The following is a 26,771-nucleotide window of genomic DNA, read 5'->3' on the forward strand; positions in this document are numbered from 1 at the left end:
TTTAAAATTCAAAATACAGAATACCTACGGGACTGAGGAGGCATGGGTGTTGGGGCCAAAGGGGGGAGCTAAACAGAAGGAGTGATGCTTGAATCAGGGAAGCAATTTGGCCTATTCTGGCATGAAGTCCTCTCCACAGAAACTGGCTCAAAGAGGGTTTGATCCCAGATACCTTTTTATTTTTTAATTGAAATATACTTGATTTACAATATTGTGTTAGTTTTAGGTGTACAGCAAAGTGATTCAGTTACATGTATATTTTTTTCAGATTCTTTTCCATTATAGGTTATTATAAGATGTAGAATATAGTTCCCTGTGCTATATAGTAGGGTTTGTTTATCTTATATATAGTAGTGTATATATGTTAATCCCATACTTCTAATTTATCCCTCCCCCCACTTTTCCCCTTTGGTAACCATAAGTTTGTTTTCTATGTCTGTGAGTCTGTTTCTGTTTTGTAAATAAGCTCATTTGTATTATTTTTTAGGTTCCACATGTAAGTGATATCATATAATATTTGTCTTTGTCTGACCTACTTCACTTAGGATGATAATCTCTAGGTCCATCCATGTTGCTGCAAATGGCGTTATTTCATTCTTTTTCATGGCTGAGTAATATTCCACTGTGTATATGTACTACATCTTCTTTATCCATTCATCTGTCGATGGACATTTAGGTTGTTTCCATGTCTTGGCTATTGTGAATAGTGCTGCTATGAACATAGGGGTGCATTTATCTTTTCGAATTATGGTTTTCTCTGGATATATGCCCAGGAGTGGGATTGCTGGATCCTATGGTAGTTCTATTTTTAGTTTTTTGAGGAACCTCCATGCTGTTCTCCATAGTGGCTGCAGCAATTTACATTCCCACCAACAGTGTAGGACAGTTCCCTTTTCTGCACACCCTCCAGAGACCCAACTATTGATAACTGGTTAGGTGAGAAGGAAGAGGTACCATTTAAGGGAAATAATGATAAGTATCACTTATACACAAGTTCTGATGTTTTACCCATCAGAAAACATTCTTGGGGTAAAATTCCAGTAGAAGATAATAATATTCCCCTTCTCTCAAAGGCTTTTAAAGAGATTCCCCATCTTGGGGTATATTCTGTCTGTTAGACAAAAAAACTTCATCAGATGTCCTATCTGTTATGCAATCATTCTTGGTTCACTTGCCTGTTTTTAGTGAATTTTAGTTTCTTTCTTTCTGAAAGCAGTTTTAATCCTACTGTAAAATTGTAATTTTTAAAAAACGCGAGATGCTGTAAAGGTGCAGCTCCCTAACCCGGGCTTTGTAGATGTCTGAGGAGATGGAGGATGGCTGTAAGGTTGCTGTGAGCTGCCTGGAAGGGTGTTCAAAGCCGACTGTGTACACACGGACCTCCTGGCTGGTGGGAGATAGCGCTTCTCACAGATCCAAGGGGCTCCTGGTCCCAGTCTGTCCAGAAGCATGATCATGAGAATGCTTCTTAAATTTTTAGCTATTCAGTTTAAGTGTCAAACTGTACATTTAAAAAAGGAGGAGGGACACTTTATTTAGCATTTATGTTTGTAATAAATTATGCCAAAACAAAATATATCGCCAGAGATCTTACCCCCCCCCTTATGTTGATGGTACTTTTATTTGTACTTTGCTAAAGCTATATGTCTTTACGATCCATATGCGATAGCTTTTCCCCAAGGGCGGGGGTCTCTATTACTCCCTTCTGTTAAAATAAAATAATGAAGCTTGACCATTAAAAATAAGAATGCTCTTCTTATATTCATTTGGGCTTTCCTTTTTTGAGATGACATATAAAACAGAACTTTTAAACCTTATTCTAATTCCTCTGACCACCTCATTTCGCGGAAGGAGAGGTTGAATTCCAGTGGCCTCTGGGGCCACGTGGCCAGTAGGACCACCCCCAGGGGCTGGTCGTCAACTCTTCCCCTCAGTACACGTGGCAAGGCTGCCGTGTGTTCAGGTCAGCGTTTCGGCAGCTAACGTGTGTTCTCACGGGGGGACATCGGTTAGAGGGCAGCAATTCTCACAGGACAGCAGTGCTCGGAAGAGTACACCCTCCTGCTGTACTAATGTTCTCAGCTCACGTGTTCTTGGCATCACTTGTTTCAAATTTCACTTTCATGTTTCAGACTCTCCAGAAGTGGAGACCGGACTTTGTCAATTTCCATCATCATTTCTTCTAAGCAACTGCAGCCTGTGGAAGCGGTTCTGCCTTCCTTGATCTTGAGCATCTGTCTCTTTCCCGCTCAGGACTTGAGCATCTTAAGTCCTCCGTACCGAGGACCGCTGAGGGTCCTAGGCTGCCCAAGGCATTCCCCCTGTGTGACCTTACTGAGGGCTGAAGACAACCCTTCGAAGGAGGCAATTCTCTCCCCATTTCGTAGATGTAAACTAAGACTTCCGAAAGGGTAGCAACTGAGAAATTAGAGGAAACCCTCCACACATTCCTCTTTTAGAACATGTTTGACGGTCGGGGAAACATATCTAAAAGGTCCTTTTCTTTCTTCATCTTTTCTGACATCTCGAACGTCAAGTTTGCATCATAACTAGCATAAAGTTTAGGGTATATTCTGCTTTTCCCATTGGATTGATAAGATCACTGCTTCACAACTGCCTACGTGGTTTGGGTTTAAATTGTCCCTGATGGGGCACGTCTTTGAAAACCATGGGAAATCGAATATATTCTGTGTTATTTAGGGATAAAACCTTTGATACCTCTTTAGAAGTTTATTAGGCTTTTAGAAATCTTTTCTCCACCGTTACTGAAACAGCTGCTCTGTGTTTTCATTTTCGGGGGGGAGAAGATGACTAAAAAAGGCAAAAGAGCCGTCCTTCCACTGGGAAATTGATGGAGCGTAAGGATGTATTGAACTCCCAGGAATGTTGAAGAGGCCGCCCATGCCTCTGGCTGAGCCTGCAGACTCCTGCCTTATAGGGCCTGGCTGGGGTCCCCCTGTGTTCCCCGCGAGCCCCACCTTCCACCCAGCCAGACTCGAGGTTCTTACCTTGCGGCCCGGAGATGTCAGCCACTGGAGGGCCCCGGATTTATGTCGGCATTACGGACAGAGGTGTCTTTCCTTTGCTGCCTCCTTTTCTGATCTTTGATTTGCCCGCATTTAAAAGACATATTAGTTCACTCCTCCAGCCTATAAACCAGCCAAGGCCAAGATCTGATCTAAGGACTAACCTGTGCTGTTCAGCCTTATCTGTGTGGTGTCTGCGATTCTCTGAAATGAGGGGGCATTTTTAAAGGAGGGAGGAAAAAAAAGTACTGCATCTTAGAGGCACTCGGTTTGCCGGGCCTGTATCTGACCCAGCCCTGGCTGCCGTGAGCCTACAGAACTTGTTGCAATCGAGCCGGGCTGTCAGACCAGTGCTGCTGAAACACCCCGCCGCAGGCCAGTGTTCCCTGCTGGGAAAGCATGGGCTGTGGCTGGAGGGAGGGCCGTTTCCCCAGTGGCCTGGCAGGCACCCATCACGGTGGGCCCGGCCAGGCCTTGGGGTGAATAACTCACGGGTTCTCAGCCTCAGACTCAGCAGATGCCCAGGCTCTCAACATCCCAGCCCTGCAAATAGCACTTGGACTTGGCGGACGTCAGAAGCGCTGACAGCTGTTTGAGTTGCATAGGCAGTAATTTATGGCATGTGCAGGACCAGACGCTTGCCCCCAACCCACCCCAGCCCTCTGCAGTGCATGGTGGTCTGCAGGGACTCAGGAGCGTCATGAGATTGCAGGAGAGAAGGCATTTGGCAAGGTCTCCCGCCCTCCTCAGCTTGTTCAACACCAAGTCGGAAATCTAAGGGGACAGGAATAATACATGTATGTTTCAGTGCGTGTTACTTGTTTTCTGTCACTTGCACTCTGCAGGCTCCGGCTGGGCCTAATACCACGTGGGCTCAACTGAAGCACAGCTTCTTCCATGTTATTTTGGTTACTCTGTAGTCTTTGGAAGTTCCTGAGGATGACCCTGCCAGCGTATCTAATAGCAAGATTTCAGGCTCTTGGAAGGGAGGAATTCTTTGAAGGCTATCCCAGGGGAGGGGGGAAATATATTAAAAAGCCAGAATTACAGTGCAGTTCCTAACACATGAGAGCGAAAACGTGCCTGGTCAGCTTACACACAACTAGTGAAACAAGCCAGGATGTGCCGGGGCTGGAACCAGAGCTCCCTGCCCCAGTGCCATGCAGGGTGACCTGGGTCAGTGACATCCTTGGCCTGTGTGTGCACCCATGTCTCATTCAGAACAGCAATATCCAGTGTCTTAGAGGTTGCTGAGCAGATCAGCAGAGTACACGGTGGGCTACAAAGTGATTACAGATCCACACTTTGCCTTTTTCTAAATCAGTTTTCCAGTCCTCCTTGCAGCCACCGGGGTAACCACATGATTATTTAGATGATGTTGGCATGGCTTCAGACATTTGGGACCTTATTTTTGAGAATGCCCTTAAAGACCATAGTGCATTCTTTTTAATAAACGCAACTTCTGAGGCTGCATTTGATTTTTTTAATTTCTCTGAAATCACTTGGACTCTAATCTGATTACAAAGGTAAGGTAGCCAAGATGAATAACTACTGGTCTGGGTCAAGGGTGAAGTAAGAGCTGGTTCTGAGCTGTAAGGAGAGTATCAATGAGATGAATGTCCGTGTTCACAAGATGATGAATTGGAAATACATCTTCATTTGGGTGGTACTGGCATGCTTACCTTTTGGAAGTCTCCTTTATAGACGCTTTGAAAGCTCTACTGCAGCATGCAAATACTCATGATTTCTTTTCATGATTTGATTTTATTTGATTATTTTTTCCTGTTAGAATAAAACTGACTCACTCAGAATAACTGGAGGAAAGATAAATCTTAGTCCTTATATAGTCTGACATTCAGATGGAAACCCTTAAAGGAAATTAGAATCTGTTTTCAAGTACATGAACTAACCCTTGTAGAATGCAGAGTATTGCCAAGCGTCATAGATTATAGAATTTGGGGCTAAATGAGAGCAAGTAGGGTCTTAGATATAAGATTCTGACTCTAGTTTCCAGTGTGGATTTTTTCCCTCACCATCAAGCCAGTGTCTGACACCAGCTGGGTGTCCTACAGTTCCACCCAGTTCTGATGCTATCTACCTGGAGACAGCATCAGACCCCACAGGGTAAGCGCCCTGTCCCACAGGACCGCCCCTCCCCCTTTCTGCAGACACCTATGCTTCTGACCTACCAACCGGCTACAGACTGGAGGTTCCAACAACCTTCTCCTTGGACTCAATTACTTTGCTAGACTGGCTCACAGAACTCAGAGAAATATATTTATTTACTAGACTTCAAGTTTATTATCAAAGAAGGTAACTAAGGCACAGCCAGATAGAAGAGATGCACAGGCGAGGTGTAAGGAGATGGTGTGGAGTTTCATGCCCTCACCAGGTGCACCAACCTCCCAAAACCTCCACCCGTCCGCCAGCCCAAGAACTCTCGGAACCCTGTCCTTTTGGCTTTTTTATGGAGGCTTCATTACATAGGCCTGATTGAGTTGAATCACCAATGGCCAATGATGTAATTAATCTCCAGCCCCTTTCTCCTCCCTGGAGGTCAGGGTGGGGGACTGAAAGTTCCAACCCTCTAATCCCAGGGTTGGTCCTCCTGGCAACAAGCCCCCACTTAGATGCTTCCAAAAGTCACCTCATCCACATAAGACACCATTACCACTCTCATCATTCAGGAAGTTCCAGAAGTTGTAGGAGCTCTGTGCCAGGAAAGGGGACAAAGACCAAGTATATATTTATTATAAATCACAATATCACAGGTAAATGAGGCGGCATCATGCCAGCTTTGTGGAGTGAATGTTGGGTCTTACCTGCTGTCACATAGCAGAAGGGAAGGGAAGGAAAAGGAAGAGGTCGGGAAAGGGGATAGGTCCAGAGTTTGAAGCCCTTGCCCCCTTGAACTCCTTGGGGAGTTCTTTATAGCTTGCTTTCCATTATTTGACTGAGCGAATACAAATATACAGTACGATTCTGTACGAATTTGTAGATGTACATGGATTCATATTTACCGCAAAATCTGTTTTCTTATTTGCTTAACTAAACTTTTACCGTGGAGTATGATATATTTCATCCCATCTCCAATTCAGATATTTAATGGAGTCAGGACACTCGGTAGAAGGGCCCTTGGAAGCCATCTAGTTCAGTTCCCACTGTGACCAGTAAGGAAGGGAGACCAGGTTACTTGACAGGAGTTAACAGCCAAATGAGCGCTGATGTGTTGCTTAAAAATATGCTCTTGGGCTTCCCTGGTGGCGCAGTGGTTGAGAATCCGCCTGCCAATGCAGGGGACACGGGTTCGAGCCCTGGTCTGGGAAGATCCCACATGCCGCGGAGCAACTGGGCCCGTGAGTCACAACTACTGAGCCTGCGCGACTGGAGCCTGTGCTCCGCAACAAGAGAGGCCGCGACACTGAGAGGCCCGCGCACCGCGAAGAAGAGTGGCCCCCGCTTGCCGCAACTAGAGAAAGCCCTCGCACAGAAACAAAGACCCAGCACAGCCAAAAATAAATAAATAAATAAAATGCAGGAATATTAAAAAAAAAAAAAAATACGCTGTTTATGGACATGCATTCATGAATGTTTAGAAGACCTAGCCCAGCAGACTCACCATGAGGGAAAGGAGTCCAATCATTTTTTTCCCTCATCCTTAAATTGTTTGAGCATCAGCTCAAATGAGTTTAACGATCACCACTTTTGTGCCTTTTATCTCTCCTGTGTTTGTCCAACTTAAATGCCCAAGACTGAAACAGCCTCATGTTCATGAGAATAACCTTTCCTAGATTTTAACATCCAAGCAGCTTTTTATCAAGTCACACCATAGTTGAACTAAAGTAGGTTAGGTAAAAACCTCAGTTAATTAGATTCTGTTTTTGTATATAGCTTTCCCCTGAGGAAAGTTGAAATGATAATTTTTAAAATGGGTTTATAGAGAAGTTTCTGTATTAAGAAGGCAGATTGGAAAGACCAAGTTCATTTGGAAGAAAAGAATAGGACTTAGAATACAAGACATCTTAACATCATCTTTTACCTGTAATTAAAACATGTGATATTCAGAGATTGTCAATAGCTTTAAATTTTTAAACCCGTTTCTGCTATCCAGCTTTAGTCATTAAATGTTAATTCATCAAGTGATCAGAAGGGATCACTAGAAGACCTCTTTCTGGGGGACGTTTACTTTTATTTTCCTTCCTGTTCTCAGCCCAAAGGCAAGGAAAAAACAGAGATATTCCTTTGGTAGAATGATGTTGCATCTTTTATCTGGGAAAGTCAGTTTTCAGCTTTGCATTTCAATCCGATTTTAAGACTGTTGGGACCGTCTTAGAAAATATAATAATCTACATAATATAGTAATCTATACTATTTTTCCAGACAGACTTTCTTCAGAATAAGTGACATTCAAAATGATTCAAATTAGGCAGCTGTGGTCATTTCTTGGGCAAAGACTTCTGGATGACTTAAACTGTGGTTCTGTTACCAGGAAGGGTTGGTGCTGAACTCTTTTTGGTCGGTGTGTCTTCCCCTTAGATTAGCACTGTTGAAGAAAAGTGGTGAGGAAGACTGGAGAAACAGACTTAACAGAAAGCAGGAGTATGGCAAAGCGGCCGTCGCCAGCAGCCTACACATCCAAGAAACAGGACAGTCACTCAAGAAGAAGGTAATGTTGTCCGTGCGCGGGAAAAGCATTCTAACTAACATCACGCTTGGACGCGCATCCACCAGGCGAGCATGCATAACTTAACTGGTTACTACCCTGGGAAGCGTAGCACTCTCTTGCCACGAGGGTCCACACTTGAAGTCTGTCCCACAGCGGCTTCAGTTGATCACCAGGTAAAGTCTTGGGATGTTCTAGAACTGGGAACAGCACCACGTACCTAATGCATCAGCAAGCAAGTTGCTAAATTTGGAAGTGTGCACTTTTACTTTGGGTTCAGACCTTCTTAAATAAAGTCTGACTTTACAATGTTATAAAGTCTTTAGAATGAAAAACTGTCATTGACCGCTAACCGTTTGTTAAGTTGCATATAAAATATGGGCTTGAATGTCCTATGCCGAGGTTTAAAACAGGAGTATACAAGAGAAGGACATAATTGTGGTCGGTGAGGACTTATTTCATAATTGAAGACATGTTTCATGATGAGCCTTTTATTGAGAAGGGACAGCAAAGTATGGTACAAGTTTTGAGAAAATTAAGTAATACACTGTTGTTGATACGGGCAAGCATTTCTTCATAGGCAAATGTAGTTGTTAAATTACCAGTAATGATGACCAGCTTTGACCAGTCAGTGCACACTTTCAAAGCGGACGGTGACTTGCCCCCTGCACGGCCCTGTGATTGCCAACACACTACTGGCTGGGGGCAAAGTAGACGCCGTAGCACACCCACTGGCCAACTTCTAGGATCAAAAGTCTTCACACAAAAAGGAAAACAAAATACTTACAACCAGATGGTCACCTGGACCCCTTCCAATCTAAAACAATTTAATAAGCATCCGTGGAAGAAAGAAATGATGAACGTGACCTTCAGGCGTTCAGAAACTTACATTAAAAGGAGGTGTGTCCACAGGGCTGTGAGGGGAGAGTTCTGACACTGTTTCCTGTGGCACTTCTGTGTTTTCATAGGTTAAATTGAAACAGCAATTTGAATTCTCTTTGAGACAGACATGACATTAAAGATAATGACTAAAGACAGTTAAAGCTCAGCCATTTGTAAAGTTCTCAGATCTAATTGGATATTCAAGCAGCTATGTAGGAAATTTGGACTTCCAGGATGAGATCCGGAAGTGAAAGAAAACTCTGCCCCTCAAATCATTGATCCCCATTGCCCACAAACTTTATTTAAAAGCTTGATTTGAAATCATCGGTTCACACATAACTGTAGCACTTCATTCTTGGTCATGTCGAAAGACGCAAAGAAACCTTCCCTAGCAGGTCCCGCACGGCACCGTGAAAAGTAAAGCTACAAAGCACACAGCCAGGTAGAGCCCTCGTGAGTAGTGGAATCGATTGCAGTGCTCTACCCACTTTGGAGACAGAGATCATCCGAGGCTGGGTAGCCCAGAAGGCTGGGAGTAGTGGGTGAGAACAGAACGGCCTTAACACTAGGCAGAGGTTCTTAGGAGGCAAGAGATGGGAGAAGGGGACCGCGGTTGCCCCTGGGGTGGAAAACCCAGCCCGCGGCAGCCCTGGCTTGAGTGGGAAGTGGTGTCTTGGGCTCACGGACGCAGCGGGTTCTGCACCAGCAGGGAACTCACCGTCGCTCTCCTGCTCCAAGACCTAGTTCACTTCGGCCCAAGACAATAAGCTCTTTGAAGTTAAAATAAGCCCACCTATTCTCAGTTTTTGTAGCAGGCATTGGGAAATCACAAGTTCTGTTGAGGTCAGGTGGTTTTCCCATGGCCTCTGATAAGCCCTGGGCTTCATGTCTTCCCAAGGGCGGGCTGTGTATTTCAGCCACGCCTTCGCCAGCTCAGATGAAGCAGGAGAGCTGCCTTGAACCTGATCTGCCTTCAGACAGCCCCCCGGGTAGCTGGTGGCAGGGGGAGGTGCTTGAGACATGGCCAGGGCTTGCTGGGTGTCCAGATGCTCCTCTGGAGAAGGAAGAACATTCAGGACACGTGCTCCATGCAGATGGGGGCTTGCTGCCTGGGCTGGAGCTAGACTTGCTAGGGGCACAAGCTCTGGAACCTTCCATCTTTTGCACCAAGGGACAAGGGACTAGATTTACAGTCAGGTTATCACTTCCTGCACGGTTTCTGAGTTCATCAAACGCACATATTCGTGGTTACGAAACATTTTACCGTTTGGCCTCCTCGAGCTTTTGTGTGCAGTGAGCAGGGTCCCACGAGTTACAGCCTGTGGAGAAGCAGAGGAAGCAGGAGATGGAGACCGGCCTCTATATAAATCACTTCCCCTGTGAAAATCCACGCTGTCCAGTAAGAATATAATGCGAGCCACACGAGTAATTAGAGATTGTCCTGCAGCCACATTAAAAAAAATGATGTAAAGGATGCCTTGAAAATCTAAAACAGTTTTTGTTTCTGTCAGAGGGTTTGTCCCAAAACAAAACAAATTTTTGGTGCTCTAACCCGCATCTCACTGGGGGTCCTATATGGAAGAAAATACTCTTTTGGTCCATGAATAGATTTGAGGTTAGATTTTAGGTTAGTTAGAGTTTTCCTTTCCCTTCTAGAAGGTCAGTCATGTCTCAAGAGCTGATGTCACTTAACATCAGTTCCTTGCTTTCCAAATTTATCCCCCAGAATCAGGATTGATGATTTGGAGCTTAACAGGGCTGATCATTTACCTCGCGGACCCTGTCGTTTCCTACGACAAACAGCTTGGGTTCTTTCTCTCTCTCGCCATCCCTCTTCCCTTCCTCCTGTTCGTGGTTTGGGGCATTGCTAACCTGACTTACACACTTTTGCCCTTGTCGTGTATAGAATTAGTTCTAAAGATGGCAAAGCCCATTGGTTTGTAGGTATGGCCGGCCTCATAGTGCAGGGAATGCGTCCACTTGAGCATATGGTATGTGGAGAGTTTCCTTCAGAGTGACACATCCCATCCCGAGAGTGAGAGAAATGAAATGAAGCCAAGTTTGAAAGAAAAGGGATTTGGCCGGAGTCTCTTTGTTTCAACTAAATTGCAGTTATGTATTTTCACCAAATCATTATTTAAAATTCCAACCCCATTTTGGCATCTTCAGTATTTAAGGCAGAGACAGTGACTCCTGTGCCCTTTGGTCAAGATAATCATCAATGTTTCAGACTTCTTCCAGGAAGTAAAAACCCTGCTGTATAGAGTTTGTGGTTACAAGCCCGAGTCCACATCTGAGTCACAGATCAGGATTTGATATCTGGCTGTGCTTCCATCAGCGTGTCAAATCAGTGAATCAAGCTAAGGTCTGTGATGTCCCCAGAACAAGTCCTTGAAAATTCTAGGAAGGTCAGTCTGCCACATTTGTGTTCTGATTGGCTCTGTCATTGAAATTCGAAATCACAGTTCAAGAGCATGAAGTCAGTTGAAGGAACAAGGGTAAGAGGGCAAGGAAGGCTGTTGGCGTGACCTCCAAATTAGAGATTATTATCCCACTGGCGAGTGATGGGTTCACTTGGTGTTTGCACCATCCGATCGTGTGGGCATGTGCATGCTTCTCCTGGCACCCAGCACAGAGTTCTTGAAAATGATTGTGACACCATAACCCGATCCTACCCTTCCAGCACTCTGCAATGTCTCCTGTTTGTTTTAACCTGTAGGAAGAAGGAGGAGTTACAGATGATAATGCCATTTCTAATCTGCTTTGGGTAAGCCTGACTCTCACATAGATCTCCTCGCCACGTGGAACTCTCATCCCCGACGCTTCCCCTTGGTGCCCCTCTCTGTTTGGTTTTCTTATCCCGAGGCAAGATGCCACCTTGATCCAGAGTGGAGCGCTATCCTGTTTCCTGAAATTTTGTTTCAACCGTAGAATGAAAACACTTGAAAGACGTTAAAGAAGATATTTTATATTCGATGTTAAAACGGTCCATGAAAGTCAGGGTTCCCCTGCCTGTCACGGAATATCTTCTGTAAATTGCAGTAATCTTGCCAGTAACTCAATTACTGCACAGAGCTGACTTGGGTATATTTACTGTGCTTGTGTGGGGATTTCTGTTAGCATTCTAAAAAAATAAACAAGTAGGACGGACTCTTTTGGGAAGAGAATTGAAATTGCAATGAGTAGATTAACTTTCTGTGAGAGAAATCCGTGTTTTTGTCCCTCCCCCTTCCCCACCCCGCTGTGATAAATCTTCTCTTTTCACCTCTAATCCTCTTGCTTTGCTCTATAGGAACCTGTATATGCTTCTACTTATTCTCCTGCTATACCTGCTGCCCATAAATACCTGTCTTTTGTATCTATTAATCAGGTGAGGAATTGCCTACACGTATTAAGCCTCATTGCAATTTCTGAGCAGCAGGGAGAAACTTGTTTCATTTGAGGAAGTAACTCCTTTGCTGCATTTCTGTGTGTGTGTGTATGTGTGTGTACGTGCAGATGTAATCGCTACTTCATATATTTAGGGTCAGTCACCCACATCTCAACTTTCGCTCAGACCCCTAGGGAGACCTATGGTATTAGTTCATCTCATAGTCACGTAACTGGTTGAAGAGGAAAGTTCCCCATTTTAATCTCCAAGGTTTATATCCTAAATTGAGTCAGGAGCCCAAGAAGGACCCCGGGGTTATCTTGGTAAAGTAGGAGGAGGTGGCCCAGGCACTTTGGGGCGTGGAAGAGACAGGGTGGAAGAGGCGGTCCTGATGGGAGCTGGCTGCCATGGTGCTGTTGGCATGGCAACCACAGCCCACCTTCCCCACTCTCCACCTCCACTGCACCCCATCTGAACCCCACCGCAGAAGGGAGACCTAGCCTGGGCTGATATGATACGTTGGTACATAATACGTGATGATGTTTAAAGCTAAACATACCAGTGATTGTTCGTTATTCCCCTTGGAATGTCCCTGGGGTCAAAGTAGCTAGAAACAGTGGCTGCATCCCCTTTGCCACGAGCCCCAGGTGCTAGTTGACCTCCGTCTGTGGGACCTGGCCGGTCATTCCCCTCTTAGGGTTTCTGTCTCCTCATCAGCCCTGGGACCACGCCTCTCAGGTAGCCTCCAACTAGAAATCTCATGACTGTTCTGTTCCTTTAGGACTAGTGGTGACAAAACAGGTCTTTGAGGGAGAGGCACAGGGTTTCAGCCAGAGGAAGGGTCTGGTGGGTCCTCCCGGCTTCATCTGGCATCTTCACAAGTGGAAACTCCCCGTTTCTTCTCCCGAAGGTGGCCTTTCCCTCACTCTTCTTAGTGCCTTTCCTCTGAAGTTAGGAATGCGGGTCTGTGGGAGCCCAGCCCTGCATAGCCAGCCGGTGTCCACCCCAAAAAAGAGGCTGAGATCTGGAGCGAACCTGCTGTTCCATCACTAAGGGGGGAAATGCCTGTTTTCTTCTAAATAAGTCAGTGTTAAACTTTAAAGGAAAAGATAATATTACTGAAGTCTTTAAATATAAATTATGTATATTATATAATACACGTGTGTGTGTGTGTGTGTGTATATATATATGTAGTATACTTTTTTTTATAGACTTTACTTTTCAGAGCAGTTTTAGGGTCACAGCAAAATTGAGCAGGAAGTGCAGAGACTTCCCCTAACCACCCCCCACACACACACACAGCCTCCCCCATTATCAGCATACCCCACCGGATGGCATGTTTATTTCAGTTGACAAGTTGTTATCCCTCAGTGTCCATAATTTATATTTGGGCTGACTCTTGGTGTCGTACGTTCTCTGGATTTTGACAAATGTATAATGACATGTATCCATCATTGTAACATCATACAGAGTAGTTTCACTGCCCTAAAAACCCTCTGTGGGGACTTCCCTGGCAGTCCGGTGGTTGAGACTCCATGCTTCCACTGCAGGGGGTGCAGGTTCGATCCTTGGTTGAGGAACTAAGATCCCATGTGCCGTGGAGCACGGCCAAAAAAGAAAAAACCAAACAAACAAAAAGCAAAAACCCTCTGTGCTCTGCCTCTTCATCCCTACCTCTTCCCCCCCTCCTCCTTCCCTTGGCAACCACTGATATTTTTACTGTCTCCATAGTTTTGGTCTTTTCCAGAATGTAATATTGTTAGAATCGTACAGCATATAGCCTTTTCAGATTGGCTTCTTTCACTTAGTAATATGCATTTAAGGTTCCCCCATGTATTTTCATGGCTTGATAACTCACTTCTTTTTACCACTAAATAATAGTCCTTGTCTGGATGGACCAGTTTATTTATCCATTTGCTTACTGAAGGTCATCTTGGTTGCTTCCAAGTTTTGGCAATTGTGAATTAAACTGCTCTAAACATCCATTGCAGGTTTTTGTGTGGACATAAGTTTTCAACTCATTTGGATATCAAAGAGTATGATTGCTGGATCTTATGGTAAGAGTATGTTTAGTTTTGTAAGAAACTGCTAAACTGTCTTCCAAAGTGGCTGCACCGTTTCGCATTCCCACCAGCAATGGATGAGAGTTCCTGTTGCTCCACATCCTCGCCAGCATTTGGTGGTGTCAGTGGTTTGGATTTTGGCCATTCTAATAGGTGTATACAAGGATCTTGTTGTTTTAATTAGCATTTTCCTGATGACATAGGATGTTGAACATCTTTTCATCTGTATATCTTCTTTGGTGAAGTGTCTGTTCAGATCATTTGCCCATTTTTAAATTGGTTGTTTTCTTCTTGTTGAGTTTTGAGAGTTCTTTGTATATTTTGGATAGCAGTTCTTTATCAGATATGTCTTTTGCAAATATTTTCTCCCAGTGTGTGGCTTGTCTTCTCATTCCCTTGACAGTGTCTTTCACAGAGCAAAAGTTTTTAATTTCAATGAAGTCCAGCTATTTCTTTCATGGATCATGCATTTAGTGTTGTCTCTAAAAAGTCATCACTGAACCCAGGGTCATCTAGATTTTTTTCTATGTGATCTACAAACTTTATAGTTTTGCATTTTACATTTAGGTCTGTGAGCCATTTTGAGTTAATTTTTGTGAAGGGTACAAAACCTGCATCTAGATTCTTTTTTTTTTTTGCATGTGGATGTGCAGTCATTTGTTGAAAAGACTATGAAAAGACTGTCTTTTCTCCACTGTATTACCTTTGCTTCTTTCAAAGATTAGTTGAGCATATTTGTGTGGGTATATTTCTGGGCTCTCTACTCTGTTCTATTGATCTATTTGTGTGTTTTTTCACTAGTACCACACTGTCTTGGTAGTAATGGTACTTTTGTAGTAGCTTTACAGTAGGTCTTGAAGTTGGGGAGTGTCAGTCTTCTGACTTTTTTCTTCCCCTTCAATATTGTGTTGGCTAATCTGGGTCTTTTGCTCCTCCATATAAACTTGTCTGTTCATCAATATCCACACAATAACTTGCTGGGATTTTGATTAGAATCGCACCAAATCTATAAATCAAGTTGGAAAGAACTGACATCTTGACAAGATTGCATCTCCCCATCCATGAACATGGACTATCTCTCCATATATTTTTAAGTTTAAAGAAAAATAACATTTACCAGAGGCAATCTATGTCTTATCACTTCAAAATTAAAATGGCCTAAAAATCCTGTATTTTTACTTCTGGACAATTTTCCCAGATAAATGTTTTACATACCAGTGATGGGGCACTAGCTCCTCAGTGTTCCTGGAGATCCTTTCCTCTAGCAGTCCTGGTATAAATATTCAACAATGCAGGGGCTCAGAGAGGGAAACAGAGCATTTAAACAGCACACAAGCTCTGTCTAAATGGACTATTTGTCTCTTGTCAGGCTTCAACCCACGTTTTCTTCTTCCTCACATGCCTCAGGGCTGTATCAGAATAAGATTTTCCTTGTTCCCTTCCTTTCATCTTAGTTGCTGGGAAAGGGTGGCAAGGTCAGATTATAGTCACTTTGAGGTCCAAACCTAGTTGAGATCTTTTCCCATGTTTTGTTCAGGCCACGTGAGGCTCTGGGCACTGATGATGGATGGAAATCACTTAAAGAGATGGCAGAGCTAAATTTCCTTAACAGTGCACAGGATTCAAAATGGTGATAGCATTTTTGAAAACTGAGAAGTGCTGATTTGTCACTGTACCTTATTTCTCTTAACACATGAGTCTGTGATTTCTTCCTGTGATGTAGTTTCACTAGAGGTGAATAAGATAAAAACTTAAAAGTCAGATCACAGTATTTTCTATCTGTGAAGCTCTCCACTTGTAGAAGAATTGTACCCTTAGATCTGCACTAATCCTAGTCACACGTTAGTTCTCTCTCGTGTATCACCTCCTGTGTCAGAAACACTTAGTGAGATTTGCACTGTGATTTCTCAGGTGTACAGAGGCAAACCCATCAGTAGCAGTATGGTAACCTGAAAACATTCTTGCAGCTTAACCCTTTGCACAGTTTCTAGCTGTGTCCTACCGAGTCTCTGTCCAACCCTAAGACCCTCCTTTCTTCCCAACTGTTTCACTACCTTCTCCTCCCCTCCTCCTCCCCCTCCCCTTCTTCTTCTCCTTCCCCTTCTCCTTCTTCTTCTTCTTCCTCTTCTTCTTCTTCTCCTCCTCCTCCTTCTCCTTCTTCTTTTCTCCTTCTCTCTCTCTCATTCCCTCCCTCCCCCTCTTCATCTTTCTGCATCATGTTCATGAGATCTATATTTGAAAGAGTAAAAGATAGATTGGGTAGGGCTTCTATTCATATTATGCCCCAACTCCCTTACTCTCCCAGTCAATCCTAAATATCATCAGCTAAACCTAGGAAAACCTGCAAAATGACACAGTGCTTACTATACTATGTATTATGTCCTTCTCTACATGAGGAAAGAAAACCTTTGAAGGGAAAAGCAAGACAAGACAATCATGAAGTTTTAAGCTAAAAAAAAAAAAAGTACATGGACGAAGATGTCTATCTTGCCTGTTTTCACATTTTGAGTTCTAAAATTTAATAGCAACTTGTGATACATTTTATTAATTTCTAAAGGGAATAAATAAACTGTATATACATATAACACACACATATGATATATATACGAGATATATATACATATATATAAGATATATATATACACATTATATATATCTTACTGCATTATAGAACCATTTAAAGTCAGATAAGGGGAATCAGGGGCCTCTAGACCAACCCTACTAAGTGGCAAAGTTAAGGTGAAACTTCTAGAGAAGCAAAAACGTTTATTTTTAACAACATCATTTAGAGGTGAGTGAAAAGCATGCTCCTTAATGTAGATCTGGCAAACCACTGGACACTTTGAATCCTGGAACACCTGTATCATCCCAGGGCTTACGTCCATCACGGTCTCCCTGGAGCTGCAGGAGAATCCAAGTGCCTTGGGAAGTGGAATTGTTGATCTGGGGATACCATTTTTCTGAGTCATTAACCACACTTCCCGTGCACCAGGACTCTGGAGATTTTACTGAGTTCACCATAGAACTGGTGATGTCTGGATCTTTGGAGAAGAAAACTTTCTTGGCACTTTATATGTTTTTTAAAATATTTTAAGGCTAGTGTCCTATTGATTTGATTAAATTTCACTCCTGAAACTTCATTTTCCAAGAAAACTTATCCTCTTTTTTGAATTTTGATGAGGTTTTCCTAGCAAGTGCACCTCATAGTTCATAAGGGCGATTCAGAGAACTACTTGGAATTAGGGTCATCTCACCACTCATGAGTAGGAAGGACCTGGAGATAGAAGCTCTTTCTGTTCTGGGGACGATGCTTTTCTTTCCTCAGCACTAGCTTCCAGGGCTCCTGCCCTCCCCACTGCTTCTCCCCCTGTGCGCCCCACCCCCATACCCAGGGGGATTTTGTAGTGAAAGGAGGGACGGTGTCAGCCTGCTGCGGTCATCCACTCTCCCGGCCACGCCCCTTCCTCTGCACTGGTCCTCGGTGCCTTGAGCCCCGTCCTCCGCCTCCTTCCTGCCCATCCCCCTCCCTTCCTGGTCTCCCTCAAGGCACCCCCCCCCCCACCTCCAGCTTCTGCCTTTTAGGCCAAATGAGTGTCACCAATGGCTTAGAAATTGAAGAGGCACCTATCTCCAGAACCCCAATTAGAAGGATTTGAATGCCTTTTTTAGGTAGAACTGTTATTACGTATGTAGGTTATCTCTATAGTACAACTCAGCCCCAATGTCAGATATTCTGTGACTTAAAAGTCACTTCTGTGGGCTTGACCTGGTTGCCTAACTGCCCACGTAACATAGTTGCTCTAGGAAAATTTTTTGTACGCGAGTTCCAGAAAGCCTTCTGATAGCACATCCTACCCTAATCAGCTTCCCTTCCTGTATGATTGACCATGTTCCTCGTGAACTTAAGTGGGTAAGATTTTCTAGACCCACCGTGCTCTTTGTGAGTATAATGGATAAAGAGTCCTAGTCAACTGAGTTTAACTAGATAAGTAAAACAGAGCAACTTTAAAACCCTGTAAAATTCACGGCAGGAAGACAGTCTATTTTTGTTTCTTTTTACAGAGTATCATTTTGATATTCCAGTGTTGCAAACAAATAAGTGAAAAACAAAGCTCTAACCTACAGTTCTCATGGTGTTGGTGGTGGTGATCTCTAACCCAAGCTGGAAATAGGGAAGCCGAGCCTATCTCAGATAGAACAGCTGTGGACGTGTGGGGACGATGCACGGCTCCTCTCTGCCTGCTTTTCGGCTCACGGAGGGCTGCACGCTAACGCTTCTGTCTCTGTGGTTTGCTCTCCTGTTTTCTTCTGGGTACACTCCGTAAACAGCGGGTCACAGAAAGTCGAGAGAGCCAGATGACGATTGAAGAGAGGAAGCATCTCATCACCGTGAGAGAGGACGCCTGGAAGACCAGAGGCCGGGGGGCAGCCAACGACTCCACCCAGTTTACCGTGGCCGGCAGGATGGTGAAGCGAGGTCAGGATGCGTGTGCGCGCTCCGTCGCTCCCCGCCCCCCACGGAGGGGGCGTGGCCGGGGAGGGCTCAGTGTAAAACATGAGGCCGCGGTCTGCTCTGGTTTGCACTCTCACTGAAATTGTGCACACGTTTTCTGGGTAGGTTTTGTGAGATATTCCTACCGAAAACCTTTTCCTACGACACCGTCATCTTCGACGTCAGACGCATAATGCAATTAGTCACATTTCAAAACAGCCATTTGGAAATGGAGCCCAGGTTTCAAAAGCAATTTTGCAAATCTGCTAACAGATCTTAGTCCTTTCCTGTCATTGCTTTGAAATTATTTCCATTTTCTTGCCATCTGGCAGTCAGTTCACCCAAATAAGCCTTTCTCAATGAAGGAGGAGTTTCTGTCTTCTCCCTTTTAGGGTAGTTCCCAGGTCTCTTTTCACCAAACCAGAGTTCCCTGGCTTCGGAAGCCCCATTTCCAGCGATGTTTTAATAGCTGTCCAAAGGATGGATCCATTTCCTCAGGGAAGTGAGATTTCCCTACAGATGGGCAGTTTCCCTGCATCTGAGCTCTTGGAACTAATTTGCAGCGGGGAATCCAAAGATTTATGAAAGTGACGAATCACGTGGTTAGAAGTCACCAGAGAGCTGAGGGGCTCCACATCCTGTAGGAAACGGTTAAAATCTGGGATCCTTGTTCACCTACATGCACGTACCTTCATTTTCTAAGCTGTGGTTTAAGCAAATTTCTTAACTTAGTGATAAAGGTTTTCACATTCAGGTAGAGTTAACTTACACTGGTGTCTGCTTTCTAGGTTTGCAGTTCGCTTTTCTCATAACCTTTCAGGATCCTCACTCATAGACAGTGCCTGGCTCATTGTAGGCTCATGATAAATATTTGCAGAAGGAAAGGAGGGAGGCAGGGAGGGAGGGAGAAAAGAAGGGAGGGAGGGAGGGAAAACCCCTGAACTGAGATGAACCCAAATCTTGGTGGAAAAATCCTTTGTAACAAATTTTTTCTTAACTTTTCCTGGAATTGTCAAGGATAACAGAAGATAGTTTACTCTCAGAATGAGGTGGCATTTGAGTTTGTTCTGTATGCTTTACATGACCCCCATCCCTATGTTAACAAAAGCAGATTCTTAAGGCCCACATTGGTTAAGAAGAACTCGAGCTGAGAACTTGAACCAGAGCTCAGATCTGCCAGCTTCTAGCCCAGGCTTTTATTCTGATGACTTTTCACTTTGGTTTCCTCTTTCCTCTTCCATCTGAAAAGATGGTAATTTATTTGAAGTCGGGCCCTTACCAGATACCACTGCCCTTGTCCACAGGAATGTCAGAGGAAGTAGCTTTGCTCTTAGGCAGGTTTGGAGAGTAAAGTCAGAGATGTTCCTCTCCCTTAGTGGATGAGTTTGCTTTCACGTGTTTCTGAATAAATCAGGGATCTTTATTTAACGGGTGTGATACGACTTTGCTCAGGAAATAATTTTCTTGTACCTTCAGTCTAATGGAAGAACTGTACCCTGTTTTTCTAATATTTGTTACCACCTACACAGTGATGTGTTTCACTCAGTCACCGCTCTTTTGGATTTGCAGTGATAGGGCGTCCAACGTCCTACACTCGCCAAAGAATGAAGTAGCGCCCACGCTGCAGCCACCAAGATTTCCCATCTCCTCGGGTTACTGTGTGCCTGCGAGTTGCCAAGGGGCATGCCGTACCCTGATTTTCATTCTCTCACCCCAGAACACTCTTTTCTCCCCAGCCTCGCTAGGACTGTCTCCCTTTTTCTTATTCCTAGATGCTACATAACAGTGAGTATGCCACAGATTTCTGTGGTATTCTAGAATTCTCCTGGAAGGAAGGGACTCAAAGTGCACCTTTGAATAAGAGAGATGTGAAATGTTCCTGAAGAGAGTAGGTGACTGGTTATTGCCTGTAGCATTCACTGAAAAGAGGTATGGGGAATGCTTTGTTTTGCTTTCACATCGTGAAATTTAAATCGGTGTGCCCTCCCCCACTATGGACGAACCCTAAATCTCTCCAGGAAAGAGCTGGTCCACCTCTGGGAGCTCAGTGCTGCAGCCTGAACAGGCAGCAGGGCGCACCGTGACAGCACGAGGGGCTGGTGTCCTGGTCGGCTGGAGCCAGGCCTGTTTATTGGCTTCAGAGTTAATAACCTCTGGGCTCATGAAATCTGCCCATGCCTCTTATGCATCCTCTTAGCAGGTGATGGTTTACTGCCCCAGCCTGTGATACCAAATTTTACTTATCCGTAGCATCTTTCAAGAAAGTTGACTTTCTCACTGATATAAACCCTTTGCAGTTCCGGTAAAGAAATATTTTTTAAATGTCGTTGATATTAAGGAAGTATATGTACATGTTGAGAAGCACTTCTAGAATATCACCTAAAATTTAAGTTGTAAACTACATTTCAGTATTTTTCCTTAAAAATGTTATGCGGTAGCACGTCCTTCTCCACCTCAAGGGAGGGGCAGATCCGTTCACTTCAGTGTTTTTTTTTCCCTGTAAGCGACAGTGATTTACATATTCTCCCTTTGTGGTTCTCGGAGGGATACTTAACATGGCAACATCACCCAAGAGTTTCACGTTTCTTACAAACAGAGACAAAGAACATTAATGTCTCATTTTGTTCTCTGTAAGTGCACTAATTACTTCCCTTTCGAATCCCTTCTAAGGTTAGGGAAGAATACTCATCTTTGTCTTTATTAAGGTTTCTTATTCTAATCAGATGCCTTCTTCAGGCTGGAATGTCTGTCTTTCCCTCTCATGTGTCTTTTGCCATTTCTCCGTTTAAAGATTCCCCATCCTGCTTCTTGGTAGATGCAGGTGGAAGCATGTCCCGAGCTCCCAGCCACACCTGACATGGGTACCATCCTCCAGCAGTCACAGATCAGTACAAATGGTTCCTCTTGTGTCTTTCTTACAAAGCTTAGCACCCTCTGCATTATTGCCTAATAGGACCACACTCTGAGTGACACCCCCAAAGGCCAGACGGTCCCCACGTCCCTTCAGCTGGGAGGGACACTCCGGGGCACTTCCCGGCCAGCGTGACAAGCCCGGTCTCCCCGTACTCTGCAGAGATGGTGCAGAAACAACTGGCCCTCCGCATCCTCGCGTTCCGCAGCCACAAATTCAACCAACCGTGATCAAAAAAAAATTTTAATTCCAGAGAATTCCCAAAAGCAAAACTGGAGTTTGCCACCTCAGCTCTTTACATAGCATTTACATTGTCTTAGGTATAATGAGGCATCCAGAGATGATCTAGAGTATACCGGAGGATGTACGTAGATTGTATGCAAATATGCCATTTTATATAAGGGACTTGAGCATCTGTGGATTTTGGTACCCACAGGGGGTCCTGGAACCAATCCCTTGTGGATACCAAGGGACGACTGTATACTTTCTCTTCAGCTACCTCCACTGCCCCCAAAGCCTCCAGACGTCACCGTTTCATCTGTTCGAGGACATTCTGATTGCCTTCGTGTCTTCGTGGTTCAGTGTGGAATGGCAGCCTGACAGCCGCTGCAGGCCTTAGAAACAATAAAACCCTGTCTCCATGGGCAGGTGTCCTACACGTGTGGGCACGGTCCCTGCCAGATGCACATGTGTGTGTCCCATGCGTGTGTGTAAATTCTGTAAATTGTTAGATCTCCGTTGGGACTCATGGCCATCCCTCAGGGTCCTGGGAACTTCCGGAAGTTTCCTGAGATGCTCAATAGCTCCTTTGTCTGCTCTGCAGGTCTGGCGTCCCCCACTGCCATCACCCCAGTAGCGTCCCCTATCTGCAGTAGAACGAGGGGCACCACGCCAGTTTCCAGACCCCTGGAAGGTGAGTCACCAGGCACGCAATGTGCCAAGAGGTCTGTGATCAGAAGAGCCCTCCGTGCTTCTCTCACCTGTGTTTTCTACTTGCCCAGATATCGAAGCCAGACCAGACATGCAGTTAGAATCAGACCTCAAGTTGGACAGGCTGGAAACCTTTCTAAGAAGGCTGAATAACAAAGGTACACACCAGGAGCCAGAGGGAAGCTTGGGTTCATGTGCTTGTAGCCAGTGTGACTCGGGTTTCAGTGGGTAGCTCAGGAAGCCTAGAAACACCTGCCCTGCTCTCAGAATCTCTAAATCCCAACTGGGATTGCTTTTTCTCCTCAGCTAAATTGTCTTCTGTTATGACTTCACCAATTCATACTGTAAGCGTTATCTTTGTTGTTATGTTTTAAGAAATGAAGTTATTGGTCAACACTGATTAGATTACCAAACTCTGATTCACTTGGTAATGAACTCAGTAGGGAGCCCCCAATAACACATTTGTTCCTGGATCTAAACCCTTGGGATGGACTTTCCTGGTGGCGTAGTGGTTAAGAATCCGCCTGCCAATGCAGGGGACACGGGTTTGAGCCCTGGTCCGGGAAGATCCCACGTGCCACGGAGCAACTAAGCCCGTGCGCCACAACTACTGAGCCTGCGCTCTAGAGCCGGTGAGCCACCACTACTGAGCCCGCGTGCCACAACTACTGAAGCCCGCGCGCCTAGAGCCCGTGCTCCCCAACAAGAGAAGCCACCGCAATGAGAAGCCCGCGCACCGCAACGAAGAGTAGCCCCCACTCGCCGCAACTAGAGAAAGCCCGCGTGCAGCAACAAAGACCCAACGCTGCCAAAAATAAAATAAATAAATAAATAAATTTATGAAAAAGAAGTAAATAAACCCTTGGGATGTCATCCAATCAGGATTGTAGACTCGGTAATTTTGCCTTTAACCCTGAAAGCAGATTATTACACGAAATCAACGTGAACTTGGGTCTGATGAACTTTCATTTGTATATGTCAATTTCCAATAAGGTAGCAGCTGCTATTATAATCACAAATGATTTCTAAAAGAAAATTCTAGTGAATAAATAAAGATTTCAATACAAAAGTCCATGAAGTATATATAATAAAAGAATAACATGCAGAAATAGCCTCATCTCTTAATAAAAATGTCCAGTGCTTGCAATTTATCCAATACTAAGCCCTGGAGTCCCTACTATTGACAATGACCCCTATAGGTTGAAAATAATACAGACAACCACCTGAAACCAGAAATATAAAAGTGTAATATAATAACAAAGCTGGCAAGGCAAAGAATGCAAACGATTCAAAGTTTATTACCTATATGTAATGGTGATCTAGCCCAGGGGTCGGCAAACCAATCCAGCTCACCTCCTCTTTTTGTAAATAAAGTTTTATTGGAACACAGTTGTGCCCATTCCTTAGCATATTGGTAATAGTTGCTTTTGTACTATAGCAGCAGAGTCATGTAAGTGGCAACACAGGTCAAACAGACTCCCATGCAAAGCCTAAAATATTTACTACATGACCCTTTGCAGGAAAAGTTTTCACCAAACCCTGATCTAGAACAAGGCTGAGCTAGTTCTGCCTCCAAAAGAGCAAAAAGAGCAGGTTGAGAAATTCTCGGTGTGCTTGAGCCTCCATCCCTCCTACCACTCACAGTGCACGCTTTGTTCAGATGGGAAGTCCTTTCCTGAGAAGCCAGCTGATACCCAGGAAGCATCTACAGAGCCCTGGACATCCCCGTCATGTCTGCTCCACTCCTGGACCTTAGCGGGAAGAAAATCATTTTTAAGATTCAGTGAAGCATAGTTGGAGTCATGTTTTTACACAAATCTCAGGTCATTGATTTGCTTGTTTGTCGGTAGTTGGTGGGATGCAAGAAACGGTCCTCACCGTCACCGGGAAATCCGTGAAAGAGGTGATGAAGCCGGACGATGAGGAAACCTTTGCCAAGTTCTACCGCAGCATGGATTCCGCTCTACCGAGAAGCCCCGTGGAGCTGGACGAGGACTTTGATGTCATTTTCGATCCTTACGCCCCCAAGTGAGTTATTTCATTTCCCATCTTTCACCCCTGGAGAACGGATTCCTTCACTGGTCTCCACACAGCACTTTCTCGAGAATCTTCTCTCACTGTTACCTCCTTCTGCGATAGAACTTCATTACAGCCAGATTGATACCAACCAGGGTTCTCGGCCTCCCCTAATCAATAGAAATTGATAAGAGGCCAGACAAGAAACTCAGGCAAGGCTTTATTGGGGCCCCTGCTGCAGCAGGGGGGAGAGAGAACACGTAACAGGTTCCCTGGCTCGCTCCCCGAGGGGGGTGAGCTGCTTCCTTATATGGGGTGAGGGCAGGGGCGGGTCCAGGGGTCGGACCGGAGGCGTGGCTTAGGTGGTCTGCCCACCCCTTTGGTGGTGCTGTGTGCAGGGGGCACGCGCAGTGCCCTGCTTTTGCTCCCGACGCCCTGTTTTTGCTTCCAGCTCTTCAGAAGTGGCAGTTGGGTTTTTTGGTCCTTTTGTAGCCTTTGTCCATAATTTGGCCCAATTGCACATGCACAGTTATTTTTAGTCCCTTATCGTTTTTTGTATTTTGTTGCTTGAGGAGACGTGTGTCCAGGTGCAAGCCCTGCAGCAAAGGGTCTCAGGTCCCAGGTCCCAGCCTGTCTCAAAATCACTGTTCTCTAGAACCAGACACCGGGCTAGATAGAGCTTGCGTGCCCAGGACAGACGTCCCCTCCGGCAGAAAGCCTGGCATCCACACCACATCCCTGGGCCATGAAAATAAAGTGACTGTGTTTTTCACGTCACTCGAATATTGTTTTGCAGACTTTATGAACACTGGTTAGCAGAAATTTCTATGCCTTTCTTCATTTGACATGTCAAATTCTTCCTCAACTTTGAAAACTGTTTGGATCACCTGGGCTCTAATGAATACAGCTAACTAGAAAATCAATGAAACGTGTTACTTAATTTGCAATCATTGATAAGATCAATAGATCTGAGGGTTTTCTCAGTGATGTCCCAGGGTCCCTCTTCATGCAGGAACGTGACTAAACCACCAGAGAAAAGTGTTCATGGTGTTAGGATTCCCTTGGTTGTGATTGCCACAAAGAAAGGCAAGTCCAACTGGCTTCAGCAGAAGAGAGGCGTGGAGGGATTCACAGGTTCACTCCTTGAAAAGCGCAGGCATGAACTCAGGTTCCGGGGGCTCAGAATGAGGTCTCTGGCACCTGGTTCCTTTAGGCTGGCTTTCCTCTCAGTCAGGCTGTCACCACGTGGTAGATGGTCACCCCTCACTCCGGATTTATATCCCATCTCCTTGGCCACCACCAGCACAGGCAGCTGCCCTGCCCAGCCTTCCCAGAAGAAGTTCCGGGCTTGATTTTCTTGGGTTTGCATCCGGCCCTACAGCCATCATTGTGGCCAAGGGGATGGAAGATGCTGATTGGCCAGCAGTGGATGGTCTTTGGATCCCCCTCCGGAGCCAGGGTAGGGGACAGGGCATGGAGGGAGGTGGTTCCCCCAAAGGAAAGTCAAGGAGCTCTCACGAGAAGCAGGGAGAATGTGCTGGGTGAGCTAATAACCCCATAGCCATCCACCACGTTTATCTGTTGCCCGCAAATTTTTCAGAGTGCCCGTCTCTTCTGGAAGTCTGCGTGGTTATCATAAATGTTTTCTTAAGCTGCTCCTGATACCTGTTTTGCATTTTTCAATGTGTTCAGTTTTTTTCAATTTGCTACCTTAAGAAAATGAACAATTTGCCATTCCCCACCTTTAAGTAGTATTTTGGGTATTTGCATACATTGGTAGTGAACCATTGCTCAACCTTCTCCTCCCCCAAATGTCATTGTTTACACGGTTACATGTAATTTAAACATTGATATGTATGTTTACACACACACACACACACGACAATGTTATGTATGAAAGAGGACCTCCAGGTACAGAGATCCAGGCACTTAAGACATTAAAAGCAGCCGGAATCTGCTGGGAAACCATGTGACTGGGTCCACCCCTCTCCCCGTGTCCGGTCTTCTGCCCCAGAGAGTTGAGTGTGTGTGTGTGATGGTCATAGTTGGTTTTGTGAGCCTCTTTTATTTCAGTATATTTTTCAAAATAGTGCTTATTTTCCAGAGGGGGGCAGTGGGTCAAGAGGAGGCTAGTGACGGGGAACTTGGGGAGGGAACTGGAAAACTTGCACGGAGAGAAAGCTGAGTCTGGTGGAGAGAGGGTTAAATCAAGAAGCAGTGGCTGGCTGTCCATTCTCGGAGGGCTTGCTGGAGCCCGAAGGAGGAGAGGCGCTTCTATTCCGGCAGGAGAAGTAGTGATCAGCACGATGTGGGCGTGATGAGAGGGAAGGACTGCACCCTTCAGGGCTGTCCAGGAGGGGCATGGGCTGCCCCATAGGCACTGGCCGCTCCTCCAGGTGGAGACCACGGGGCGTGGTG

At 45.0% G+C, this 26,771-nt stretch overlaps 1 protein-coding gene across 6 annotated transcripts in view; it reads left to right on the forward strand.

Annotated features, from left to right (window-relative positions):
- SVIL (supervillin) overlaps positions 1-26,771 on the forward strand; it is a 239,004-nt gene that overhangs the window by 181,020 nt on the left and 31,213 nt on the right. For 4 of the 6 annotated variants that reach the window (XM_061177683.1, XM_061177677.1, XM_061177700.1 and 1 more), the window contains 6 exons: positions 7,563-7,692; positions 11,291-11,338; positions 18,334-18,481; positions 22,231-22,320; positions 22,409-22,495; positions 24,188-24,365. In XM_061177683.1, coding sequence (XP_061033666.1) covers positions 7,563-7,692; positions 11,291-11,338; positions 18,334-18,481; positions 22,231-22,320; positions 22,409-22,495; positions 24,188-24,365 — 681 coding nt within the window. The remainder of the gene's footprint in view (positions 1-7,562; positions 7,693-11,290; positions 11,339-18,333; positions 18,482-22,230; positions 22,321-22,408; positions 22,496-24,187; positions 24,366-26,771) is intronic. The other 2 variants (XM_061177718.1, XM_061177708.1) reach the window with 1 other exon arrangement.

Source organism: Eubalaena glacialis, chromosome 2 (assembly GCF_028564815.1).
Source record: "Eubalaena glacialis isolate mEubGla1 chromosome 2, mEubGla1.1.hap2.+ XY, whole genome shotgun sequence".
In the NCBI taxonomy this organism is placed as follows: domain Eukaryota; kingdom Metazoa; phylum Chordata; class Mammalia; order Artiodactyla; family Balaenidae; genus Eubalaena; species Eubalaena glacialis.